The sequence below is a fragment of the Pristiophorus japonicus genome, chromosome 6, assembly GCF_044704955.1.
Source record: "Pristiophorus japonicus isolate sPriJap1 chromosome 6, sPriJap1.hap1, whole genome shotgun sequence".
Taxonomy (NCBI): Eukaryota; Metazoa; Chordata; class Chondrichthyes; family Pristiophoridae; genus Pristiophorus; species Pristiophorus japonicus.
In genome coordinates, this window is record NC_091982.1 from 120,234,811 (window position 1) to 120,248,055 (window position 13,245).

The 13,245-nt window shown below is 45.3% G+C and overlaps 1 protein-coding gene across 1 annotated transcript in view; it reads right to left on the reverse strand.

Moving 5' to 3' along the window:
- The window catches only part of wdr44 (WD repeat domain 44), a 116,118-nt gene that overhangs the window by 7,568 nt on the left and 95,305 nt on the right, over positions 1 to 13,245 (reverse strand). The window contains exons 14-18 of the mRNA XM_070883157.1: positions 12,210 to 12,332; positions 10,860 to 11,051; positions 10,474 to 10,575; positions 10,268 to 10,383; positions 1,874 to 2,001 (exon numbers count right to left, since the gene is read on the reverse strand). Coding sequence (XP_070739258.1) covers positions 1,874 to 2,001; positions 10,268 to 10,383; positions 10,474 to 10,575; positions 10,860 to 11,051; positions 12,210 to 12,332 — 661 coding nt within the window. The remainder of the gene's footprint in view (positions 1 to 1,873; positions 2,002 to 10,267; positions 10,384 to 10,473; positions 10,576 to 10,859; positions 11,052 to 12,209; positions 12,333 to 13,245) is intronic.

The window sequence follows — 13,245 nt, forward strand, 5'->3', positions numbered from 1 at the left end:
CTGCCCTCGAGCATCCCTGATTATAATTGCTCAACCATTGGTGGCCATGCCTTCTGTTGCCTAGGCCCCAAGCTCTGCAATTCCCTGCCTAAACCTCTTACCTTTCTTTCCACCTTTAAGGTGCTCCTTAAAACTTATCTCTGTCCAAGCTTTTGGTCACCTGCCCCAATTTCTCGGTGTCAAATTTTTTGTCTTATCATATTCCTCTGAAGCGCCTGGAGATGTTTTATTATGTTAAAGGCACTGTATAAATACAAGGTGTTGTTGAGATAGATAAAGGTGTGATTGAGTATAGTGAGTGATAGAGACAACCGAGGGATTAGAAAAGGTGTGACTGGATACAGAGAGAGAGAAAACGGGAGGGAGATAGATAATGGGGTGACTTTGAGTACAGTGAGTGATAAGAGACACACCAGCAGAGGGAGATGAAGGCATGAATGAATACAGTGCTAAGAGACACCATAGTGGAAGATAGATAAAAAAAAAATGTAAAAATGTGACTGAGTACAATGAGTGACAGCAAGACACCAGCAGAGGGTGGTAATGGTGACAGATAATTTCATTCTGCACTACAGCAATTGCATCAATCCTCAAACCATTTCTAACTTCCTTAAATGAGAATCAGTCTTTTTGAATAAAAGAAAATTATGCTGCATAATGCATCATTATTCAAAATATGCATCAAGCTGAAGAGAAAGGAGTTAAATCCTTGAGCACCAATACATGGAGAGCGAGTCAATAAACCTCACTCAGCAAAGGAGAATTAAACCAAGGGTTTTTCCATGTGCTTGACCTGTCCAGGCAGGGCACGTGAAGCTCAAAGCATTAACTCAGATAAGACATATGCTCGGTGGCGAGATCTATCCTTACACATGAACGTGTACAATCAGGACACCCGGTTAACAAGCCGGACTTTCAATTCCATTCATTTGATTTCCCTTAGTTAGGAATTACGAAGGGCACCCGCAAGGGAACGAAGGACATATCCATGGGACAGGATTTTCCAGGATGTTTTAAACTGAACTAGACAGCTCCGCAGTCTAAGTTCAGGTCCATCGTCTGCGGTTGCCTAGTTAAGGTAGAGAATGTGGTTCCCACATGGCTGCCCTGGAAGGATCCTCCCCAGCTAGATAAATCAGGCAAATTAAAACAGCAAGGGAGCCGGTTATATTACAAAAATTAGTTCCAAAGGAAACAGTGCCGTGGGTTAAATGGGGTATAAATCCAGAGAACTCAAACCTACACAACCCCTTCAGAAATGCACATTGCTGACGTTCCTGACAAATCTCACCCACTTTAACCGAGCAAAACCAAGTCCATTGATTCTAACTAATTTTCATCTTTCATCCACACTAACTTAGTGAATGGTTGGCTTATTTCAGCACCTTATTTTTTGTTTGGAGTGTTAATAGCAAAACATCGATTTGGAAGGGTTGCTGAGCCTCTGCTATATGAGGGAGCTGATTAACATTTCCAGCTGATGTAACACCCAATGACTTTCTTCAGTAATGTTAATCCAGCTCCACTCGTCGTCAGGCTTAGGAGTTCATTCAAGCCAGGACCTTCAATATCATTGCTAATTGTTATTTAAAATGAAAGATACTTGAAAACCAAAGATACACAAAAAATAACCATAATTCTTCGTAATCACTTGGCTTTGAAACTTTGAGCTGACTCATTGAAGCATTAATTATCGATTCCAAGCAAAATTTTTAGTGGTTGTCCTTAAAACCCCTGCTTTATCAAGAAGTGATTTTAAAAAGCATTAACTTCTTAGAAAATAAGAGACCGGTACTTAAAAGGCTTGGAGAAATTCAAACCAGTTTAGTGTGATGCATTTTTGAGATTGAAGTGTTAAACGATTACGAGTTACCTTTAATCCCTTCCCAGAAGTCATTGCGATCTCTTCGCACTGAAGTAAACTTGCTGACATCATGGTAAGTGCTCCAAACATAAAAGTATCTATCTTCAGATCCACTTATTATGTAAGTGTAATCGTGGCTAAAAAATAAAAATCACAAAGCATGTAAAAAGACGCATTCACATGGTTAGAGAGGCTGGAGGAACAATTCAAAATCATGTTAACAAGGCAGCATTAAATGCAAGTGTGCATGTGGAGCTGAGTCCATGATCGGATCAGCCATGATCGTATTAAATGGCGGAGCAGGCTCGAGGGGCCGCATGGTCTACTCCTGCTCCTATTTCTTTTGTTCTTATGAGGATAGGGTTGGATGATTTTGGAGCACCTACCTTTCAGCTGAGCCTCAGTTTAACCAGCACAGTACACACAAGGGTAAACTAAAGCTGGCAGATCAAGGAAGACCACTAGATCTGGCGCAGAGCTTCACCGGCAGCTGTGTTGCTCATAACTCCACATCTCCCATCTGCCAGGTGGGTTAATGCTGATTTCCTGGCACCATAGGCCCATCTGTCACACAGGTGAGCAACTGAACTGGAAACAGAAGCATCAGCAGGTGAAAGCCCCAAAGCGAGGAGAATACCCGCAAGGGAATCCTTCCCCCATAACATCTTCGATACAATCAATGCTGCCAGGTCACTGCCAAAGGAAAGTCAGCATCACGATGCAATCATTGAGTGTATGAGGCCCACTAGCAGCTAAAGAAATGCCATAAAGATTCTTGTATAAAAGGACAGATTGGCTGCTCTTTTCAGGCCTACAACAAAGGTCATTTTGCGAGACTAGAATCTGATATGAAGACTGCAAAGTGGGCAGAGATCCCAGAACAGATCCCTGAAAAATTCTTTGACTTTGTTTGAAAACCACATCTCTATGAATGCAATATTCCAGGAGAGCTTGAATTGTGACATTGCCCCATTCACCAGACACTGTGGGAGCACTGGCCAAAGCACCAATTAGTAAATCAAGTCAAAAGCTTGCATCTCAACAAGATAATTATCTAGGTACAAGTGCAGCTATCCTAGGCAGTATCAGTAGCAAATTTATGAAAACTTATCTTTAGTTTCCAAAAGACTATTTTGACCTTCATCACCTCCTCACCATTCTCCAAATAATAGTGTGAAAGCTTGGCTGAGTTGACAGTAAGTTCTTTTGAAACATTAAGGTCAGAAGCTCAATTCAGGACTTGAGCCAACAACTTGCACTTAACTTGCCTTTAATATAGAAAAACACCCCAACTCACTTCAGAGAGGCACGAGAAAAATGGATGTCAAGCTGAATGGGAGATTAGGAGGAGAGACTAAATTCTTGGTCAATGAAGTGGATTATAAAGGAGGGTCTTCAAGGAGGGGAGGGTGGTGAGGAGGTTTCGCAAGAAAATTACAGAAAGTGGGACATAGGCAACTGAAAACATAGCATTCAATGATAGGGAGGGAGGTATGCACAAGAGGTCAAAGTTAGAGGAATGAAGAGTTAAGGTAGGAAGCATGGGCTGTAGGGTTGCAAGTTAAGTAGGTGTGGAAAGGCAATGGAGCAATTTAAAAACAAGGACAATAATTTAAAATCTGAGATGCTAGGAGACTGGGAGCCAATGGAGATCAGTGGGGACAGGTGTAAAAGGCGAGGACTTGGTCCATGTTCAGTTATGGGTTTTGAATGAGCTGGAATTTTTGGAGGGTGAAAATGCGAGACTGTTGAGATCGCTATAGCAATTCAGATCAGAGGCAACAAATACATGCAGCAAAGTTTCAGTAGCAGATGGGTGGAGATGGTGGTGGAGGCAGAATATGTCAAAGAAGTAGTTGGTGGAACAAGGCACTCATGTAGTACTGAGCAACACTGTTCGCTCGAATGTGCACGCTGCACCCTAATCCTCGAGTTGCCCACAGTTGAATTGAATTGCCATGCAGCTGGAGCAGGGGGGAACAGCCTGATTAAACACTAACGACTTTGTTGCCCTCGACACGAGTGGTATCGTGAAGCCGTGGATTGGCACCCGATCCCTCATGCATGGACACGTTTTGCAGTACAGGCCATGCTTTGCAACAAAATGGGATCTGCTGGGGCGGGCGACGGACCGAGAGCAGGGGGGGGGGGCGACGGACAGAGAGCGGGAGCGGGAGAGAGAGAGAGGGGGACGGACAGAGAGAGAGAGAGGGGGACGGACAGAGAGAGAGAGAGGGGGACGGACAGAGAGAGAGAGAGGGGGACGGACAGAGAGAGAGAGAGGGGGACGGACAGAGAGAGAGAGAGGGGGACGGACAGAGAGAGAGAGAGGGGGACGGACAGAGAGAGAGAGAGGGGGACGGACAGAGAGAGAGAGAGGGGGACGGACAGAGAGAGAGAGAGGGGGACGGACAGAGAGAGAGAGAGGGGGACGGACAGAGAGAGAGAGAGGGGGACGGACACAGAGAGAGAGAGGGGGACGGACACAGAGAGAGAGAGGGGGACGGACACACAGAGAGAGAGGGGGACGGACACACAGAGAGAGAGGGGGACGGACACAGAGAGAGAGGGGGACGGACACAGAGAGAGAGGGGGACGGACACAGAGAGAGAGGGGGACGGACACAGAGAGAGAGGGGGACGGACACAGAGAGAGGGGGGGACGGACACAGAGAGAGGGGGGGACGGACACAGAGAGAGAGGGGGACGGACACAGAGAGAGGGGGACGGACACAGAGAGAGAGGGGGACGGACACAGAGAGAGAGGGGGACGGACACAGAGAGAGAGGGGGACGGACACAGAGAGAGAGGGGGACGGACACAGAGAGAGAGGGGGACGGACACAGAGAGAGAGGGGGACGGACACAGAGAGAGAGGGGGACGGACACAGAGAGAGAGGGGGACGGACACAGAGAGAGAGGGGGACGGACACAGAGAGAGAGGGGGACGGACACAGAGAGAGAGGGGGACGGACACAGAGAGAGAGGGGGACGGACACAGAGAGAGAGGGGGACGGACACAGAGAGAGAGGGGGACGGACACAGAGAGAGAGGGGGACGGACACAGAGAGAGAGGGGGACGGACACAGAGAGAGAGGGGGACGGACACAGAGAGAGAGGGGGACGGACACAGAGAGAGAGGGGGACGGACACAGAGAGAGAGGGGGACGGACACAGAGAGAGAGGGGGACGGACACAGAGAGAGAGGGGGACAGACACAGAGAGAGAGGGGGACAGACACAGAGAGAGAGGGGGACAGACAGAGAGAGAGAGGGGGACAGACAGAGAGAGAGAGGGGGACAGACACAGAGAGAGAGGGGGACAGACACAGAGAGAGAGGGGGACAGACACAGAGAGAGAGGGGGACAGACACAGAGAGAGAGGGGGACAGACACAGAGAGAGAGGGGGACAGACACAGAGAGAGAGGGGGACAGACACAGAGAGAGAGGGGGACAGACACAGAGAGAGAGGGGGACAGACACAGAGAGAGAGGGGGACAGACACAGAGAGAGAGGGGGACAGACACAGAGAGAGAGGGGGACAGACACAGAGAGAGAGGGGGACAGACACAGAGAGAGAGGGGGACAGACACAGAGAGAGAGGGGGACAGACACAGAGAGAGAGGGGGACAGACACAGAGAGAGAGGGGGACAGACACAGAGAGAGAGGGGGACAGACACAGAGAGAGAGGGGGACAGACACAGAGAGAGAGGGGGACAGACACAGAGAGAGAGGGGGACAGACACAGAGAGAGAGGGGGACAGACACAGAGAGAGAGGGGGCGGGTACGGACACAGAGAGGGATACGGACAGAGAGAAGGAATGAGGGGGAGGGAGGGAGAGAGAGAGGGGGAAAGAGAGAGAGATCGCGAAAGAGGGAGAGATAGGTGAGCGTCCACTCCAGGAGCTTGTAGTCGGTGCCTAAGGAATGAGCAGTGGCTGCTGCCGCACATTTTGTGTGTGTTTTCTGCACTTGTGAATAAGTGCTGCATTTCTGACATGTTACATGGGGTGTGCATGTTCAAGACAACCATGTTTATGAATAGAAATGATTGAAGTTGAAAATACAGATACCTGTTTTTGTTCAATTTTTTTTAATACTGGCAACTAAAGAACTACAGCACTATTTGTTGGTTGCCTGGTTGCATTGTGATGAATATTCTAATTACTTATGTGAGCGTAGAGCGTATAACAATTAAGTGTTTATAGCACCTTTAATGTAGTGAAATGTCCCAAGCATTTCACAGGAGTATCATGTGATAAAAATTTGATGCCGAGCTGCACAAGTAGGAATTAGCGCAGGTGAGGGTCAAAGAGGTAGGTTTTAAGGGAGCGCCTTGAAGGAAGAAAGAGAGGTAGAGAGGTTTAGACAGAGTTCCAGAGCTTGGGGCCCAGGCAACAGAAGCCACTGTCACCAATGGTTAAGCGATGACTGAAAACAATGGCTTCAATCTTCCCAATAGTCAATTTTAGAAAATTTATGCTCATCCAGAACGGGATGTCAGACAAGCAGTCTAAAAATTCAGAGACGGTGGAGGGGTTGAGAGAAGTGGTGCTGAGGTAGAGCGTAAATGTGGAAACTGACTGTGTTTCGGATGATGTAGCCATGGGGGAAACTTGTAGATGAGAAATAGGAGGGGGCCAAGGATAGATCCTTGGGGGACACCAAAGGTTATGATGTGGGGGTGAGAAGAGAAGCCATTACAGGTGATCTTCTGGCTGCGATTAGCTAGATAAGAATAGAACCAGCGAGTGCAGTCCCACCCAGCTGGACGATCGTGGAAAAGGATGGCGTGGTCAGCAGCCTTGCTACGGTTGACAAGTCAAGAAGGACGAAGAGGAATAGTTTGCCTTTTTTACAGTCACAAAAGATTCCTGGCTTTGGAGGAGATCGTTTCGGTACCGTGGCAGGCGCAGAAACGACATTGGAGGGATTCAAACATGGAATTGCGGGAATAATGGGCATGGATTTGGGAGGAGACAACACGTTCAAGGACTTTGGAGAGGAATGGGAGGTTGGAGATGGGGCAGTAGTTTGCAAGGACGGAGGGGTCGAGGGTTGTTTTTTTTTTGGAGAGGGGTGATGACGGCAGATTTGAGGGAGAGGGGGAACAGTACCTGAGGCGAGAGAACTGTTAATGTCAGCTAACATGGGAGCCAGAAAAGGAAGTTGGGTGGTCAGCAGTTTGGTGGGAATAGGGTCAAAGGAGCAAGAAATGGGTCTCGGACAGGAAGTTTGGCCTGGTGGGCGAGGAAGGAAGGGAAGAGGCAGTGGTGGCCGAACAGATGTCTCAATCTTAGAGACAAACAAGTCCATGAGCTGCTCACACTTATTGTCGGAGGCGAGTGTGGAGACTGGGACATGGGGTTTAAAAAGACGGTTAGCAGTGCAGAATAGAAGCCGGGGTTTATCTTTATATCCCGAATGATTATGGAACAGTGAGCAACTTTGACAGACGAGAGCAGGACCCAATAGTGCTTCTTTAGGCGGTCCAGCCAGATCTGGCGGTGAATGGTAAACCAGTTGTCCGCCATATCCGTTCAAGTCTGCGTCCCTTGGACTTAAGGAAGCGAAGGTCAGAGCTGTACCAGGGAGAATAGCCAGCGCGAGAGAGTGTAATTGTTTTAACACGGACTAGGGCAAAGGCGATGGTGAGCTGTGATTGGGCAATTCGGCAGCTGCAGAAATGTCATGGTGAATGAAGGGCCAAAGGCTGGACATTTGGTAGTTCCTAAGTGCAGTTGCAAGAGTCGGGAATGTTTTTTTTCCAGGGGCGGACACAGAGGAGATAGGGTTGGGGGGGGGGGGGGGGGGGGTACGGTGGAAGGGGGATGCGGGCTGGGCACGATACGAGGAAGTGGTCAGAGACGGCATTATCTGCGATTGACACGATGGGAGCAGCGAGGCCACGAGAGATGGCAAGGTCAAGGGGCTGGCTGTGAATATGGGTTGAGGAGTTTACATGGAGGGAGAGATTAAGGGAGGATAGGAGGCGAGTGAACTCAGAGGAAAGAGAGTATGATGAATTGAGATGGAGGTTAAAATCACCGAGGATGAGCAGTCATTTGGTGCACAGCACGTCAGCACTCTTGGAAAGCTGCTGCTCATGCAGCCATTGCTTTAGTGATATGAGGAATGGACTAATACATTGAAAACTTTAAAATTAATACAAATTGCATGAATAGATGCCTCTTCAGCTTACCTTGGGCTTTTGGATTGTTTGTCGACACATAACCGTGTAACTGAGTGATGTTTCTGAAGTCTTGATGCATTATTATGCAGTTCTTTTATGTCCCAGTCATTTATGATAAGTGTGTTTTTTTTTAAAGTTTGTACTAACGAAGCTTTTAATTAGTTCTACCATAAACAAACTTGCAGAATGGGCATGGAAATGACAAATTAATTTCAATAATAGCTACGTGTGAGGTGGTGCAATTTGGTAGGCGGAATAAGGTTACCTACTTTTTGTAAAATAAGTGTCTAAATGGGGTAGAGGTGCAAAGGGATCTCTGGGTATCGATTCACAAATCATTAAAAGTAGCAACGCAGATTAAAAAAAGCCATAAAAGTGTAAATAAAGCACGAGTTCATTTTAAAAGCAGAGAAGTTATGTTAAACTTGTATAGAACCTTGTTTGATTGTCTCATGAATTGAGACGATGGGGTGGCAATATGGCATTACTGTATGTATGCTTAAAAGTTGTAGTAAAAGTTGTTGTAACAGTAGTTGTAAAATTTGCTCACAGACCAAAAGGTTGCGCTCAAAGGAGTTTGTGGCCCGCTCAGTACGACAAAAAATTAGAGGGAACATTGCTGAGCAAGTGCTGCACTGCTGAAGGTGCTGTCCTTTGGATGAGATGTTAAACAACGTCCCTGTTCCAGTAGTTCAGGCGAACTTCTAAGATCCAATTGGAGGAACAAAGAGTTCTCCCGGTCTCCTGTCCAATACTCCCCCCAGTGAACAACATAACATAAGAAATAGGAGCGCAGGAGGCCATTTGGCCCCTTGAGCCTGCTCCGCCATTCAGCAAGATCATGGCTGATCTGATCTTGGCCTCAGCTCCTTTTCCCTGCCCGCTCCCCATAATCCTCAACTCCATTATCATTCACAAATCTGTCCATCTCCACTTTAAATATATTCAATGACCCAGCCTCCACAGCTCTCTGGGGTAGAGAATTCCACAGATTCACGACCCTCAGAAGAAATTCCTCCTCATATCAGTTTTAAATGGGAGACACCTTATTCTGAAACTATGCTCCCAAGTTCTAGATTCCCCAATGAGGGGAAACATCCTCTCTGCATCTACCCTGTCAAGCTCCCTCAGAATCTTATACGTTTCAATACGATCACCTCTTATTCTTCTGAATTCCAATGATTATAGGCCCAACCTGCTCAACCTTTCTTCAGAAGACAATCCCTTCATCTCAGGAATCAACCTCGTGAATCTTCTTTGAACTGTCTCCAACGCACGTATATCCCTCCTTAAATGAGACCAAAACTGTACGCAGTATTCCAGATGTGGTCTCACCAACACCCTGTACAGTTGTAGCAGGACTGCTCTACTTTTATACTCCATCTCCCTTGCAATAAAGGCCAACACCACCAAAAACAGTATTACTGATCTTGTTTGTGGGACTTGCTTTGTGCAAAATGATCATGTAACATTCTCTGCACTCAAGTCATTCTGCATACGTGAAGCCATGAGACTTTTCTGAAGTCACTATATAAATGCAATTCTTTGTTTTTCTGATAGTTGGACCAGATCAGTGAGTGCTGAGCTAAATATTAACTGGACACGAGTGACACAGATTGGACCACCTCTTTTTTTTCATAATTCCAATTGGACTTTTCTGAATCTAATAGTTATCTGTTAACACTAAAATGTACACAATTCCTGAACTCCACTAGCTCTCTGAATTGGCCAAGATCCTCCTCTGACTTTGGTCTGGCACCCAACCAGTTGAGAGTCCTGAGCACTGTACATGTGCAGGCTCCACTCCTGAATGCCACATGTTTAAAAACTTGGCTGCCATCATCCCATCACTCCTTATGGTGCAGTATTTTGTTTTGCTCACTTCCAACCCATGTGAGGGTGAGATGGAAGTGGAGAAAATATGCACTACAGGAGGGGAGTATACATGTTCAATGGAGGTAGCTGTCACATTCCCCATCTGCTATTTCTGCAGATTGGATTAAATTAAGCTTTCCAAAGACAGCAAGAACATGGACCCCAAATCTCCACAAGTCCGACAGAATCCGGCATTCATTTGGATTCTGAAGCAGACCGTGTAAAAAAAACATTAAATTTACACTAATTTTGCAAAAGCTGTGATGGTTATATATGCCACAATTGGACTGTTTTGACGACAGCAGAAGAAACCATGAAGAAATCCATATCCTTACCTAAAACTTGCTTTGATTTGGCTGCTGCTGTTAACATAGCCTTTATATTTCATAGAAATGGACAAATCTCGAAGGTCGTACAGGCGAATTCTTGAATCATTGGAGGTCACAAGGATCTAAATTCAAGAGTTCAAAATATTAAGATGTACACAGTCATTGAAACACAAAGTTATCATTGCACTCTGCTCCGTAATAAAAGTACCCACCTTATTTTCGCCAGGTAATGGCTCAATGCCTGTAATTTTTCTCCCAACTCTGTTTCTCCCCCTGGTGGAACGGACGTGTATCTGCGTGTGGTACTTCAGATGCTGGGGATGAAATGGTTCAAAAATACAGCCAGGATTACATTGCTTACATCTTTTCAACAATTTTATTGAAATAGAAATTGGTTGCAAATTTATAAGGCAAGAACAGCTTTTGCTTTATTTTGTATGCAGTAAAGTTTTGTAAAGTCAAGATTCCCTCACGAATCACATTCCAGCAATATAGCAAAATGTAGATCGAAACCACACACTTCAATAAGCATTAACGGCATCAAAATTTAAGACAAGTACTGAAATTTAAATCAACTTGACCATCGAATGAGAATTACCTCTGTGTCATAGAAGATGCACCTGCCATCATAGGTGCCGATCACCGCATATTTGCCATTTTGGCAGAAGTTTGCTGCTGTTATTAGTTTTGTTTGTCCATCAATTTCATTCCACAATGCTACCTTCTTGTCAGGAATGTTCCACAAACGGAGTTTCCCATCAAGCGACCCACTTAAAAAGTACCTGTCGTCCTGGAGAAAAACAAATGAGAGGAGTGGGATGCAATAATCTCATCAGTACCTGCAAGGCTCGATTTTACTCTAGGTTCAAGTTCACACAGCAACAGAGTCTTAAATGTGAAGCGAGTTCAGAAAGTCAGAGCAAACAAGTCACTGCTCCATACTGGCCTGCCCACCACATAAATGCAGCAAAACTAAAGAGCAAATTCCAGAGTAATTATTGTTCTGATTTGCATAACTTAGCGAATCTGTAGGGAACTCCTCTGCACGAAGGAGAATTTATTTCTAGATTAAACATATTTGTACTTTGAGTGTATGTGTGCCATTTGTGGGATCAAGCTGCACTTCAGGGCTTAATTACATAATCTAAACTAACACTGCAGTGCAGTACTAAGGGAGTGCTGACCTTCAGATGAATGTTAATCCGAAAACTCATCTGTTTGTTCCTATGGTACTATCAGAAGAGGGGCAGGGAGTCTCCATATCTCTCCCAACATTCTGCCTCAGCCAGAATTGCCAAAAATAAACCGTCATTTTAGCAACCAGCGTTTGTGGATCTTGCTTTGTGCAAGCTGACTGCCAAATTGGGCTAAATAGCAACAACCACTGTATTTTGAAGTAAATGATTGTCTGTGGGCGCTTCCAAATGCTTGCAATGTCGTAAGATGCTATACAGATGCAAGTTCTTTCCTTAAAAGCATGTGTTTAAACGCAAGTGTACAAATGGCGAAGTCCTGATTGGGCAGTGAGCATGTCTACTAAATGGTGTGGTACATACAGGAAGGGTCAATGCTTGCGGCGTTGGATGAATTAACAGAGTTACAGCAGAGAAACATCTGGCCTGGTTGGCCTCGGCTTTTGAAGAAAAAAAAGTGAAACTTGTAGTGTAGATGTGCTTTTGTGAAACATGACCCAAATATCTAGTAAAAATAGTTCAAAAATAAAGCAGCGATGAGGTTACTCCCCTCCTGTCTCAGTACAAGCAGCTACTCACTGTCAAATAACAGTCTTTGGCGCAGCTGTTAGCAGTAATACAAGTAAACCTTTGTCAACAGGTACAAGTGAGGTTAAACTGCCAACATCTTCAACTTGCTGTTACTTGGTACTCTATTCTACATGTTTTAAAAAGCCCTTCATAATAAAAGCAAACAGTTTGGATTTGTTACTTACCCTTGGGTGAAAAGCTATAGCAGTGACAAAATCTATATGTTGAAAGCAGCACAGGCATTCCCTCCTTGATATATGCCACAATCTGACTGTTTTATCCATCGAAGATGACAGCAGAAAGTAGTTCTGTGGGGTTTAAAGCATGAAGACGTTAAGACCATTCCCAGGTTTACAGTAAAATGAGAGGATTGAACAGTTGGTTATATATTGTAAGCAGAGACTTGACGTACATTAGAGATTCTGGGATAGATCACCTACAGCAATAATTGCTGACTTACTTTATCGAAACAGGATTCTGTATTTCAAAAGGGAACAGAAAATATAGTTGAGTACCAAGGTAGAAGGGGAAGAAAGTAATTTACGTGCTTAAAAAGGAGTCAGCTGGCATTTTCTTTTCCAAATAAAAAATACTGTACAAAAGTTAGGTCTTACTCATCCTTCAAAATATTCCCATCATCCACAGAAATTAGAATTGTCCATCATCCAACTGGGAGTAGAATGACAAAGGGTTGCAAGGAAATTAAAAGTGAGTTGCTGATGGGTAGAAATAATTACCAATCTACATTTAACTAATTTAACAGATAAGGGTTTTTTTTTAAATCAAAAAGGCTACCAACCATCTTAAACCCATCTCCCAGCTTCCTCCATTCTCACTTTTAACAAATGAGATGCAAATGGAGTTTGTCACCAAAGTTAACACCCATATGTTCCCAGCTTCCACTTGCCCGTCAAGCCCTGTCCTTATCCTAAACTCTCATCTCCCTAGATTCTCTCGCATCCTCTCATGCTGTGAGTTTCTCATCCAAGACCTATCTCCTGCTCGCTTGACCCCATTCTCACTGAATTCATCACCGAACCTTCCTCCCAGCCCCACGCGCTTGTTGACACTGACATTTCAGAAATGCAGTCATCACCCACTTCCTCAAAAATCTCACCCTCAACTCCTTTGTCCTTGTGAACTACCACCCCATCGTCAACCTCCCTTTCCTTGAACGTGTTGTCAGCTCCCAAATCCATGCCCATCTATCTCGCAACTTCT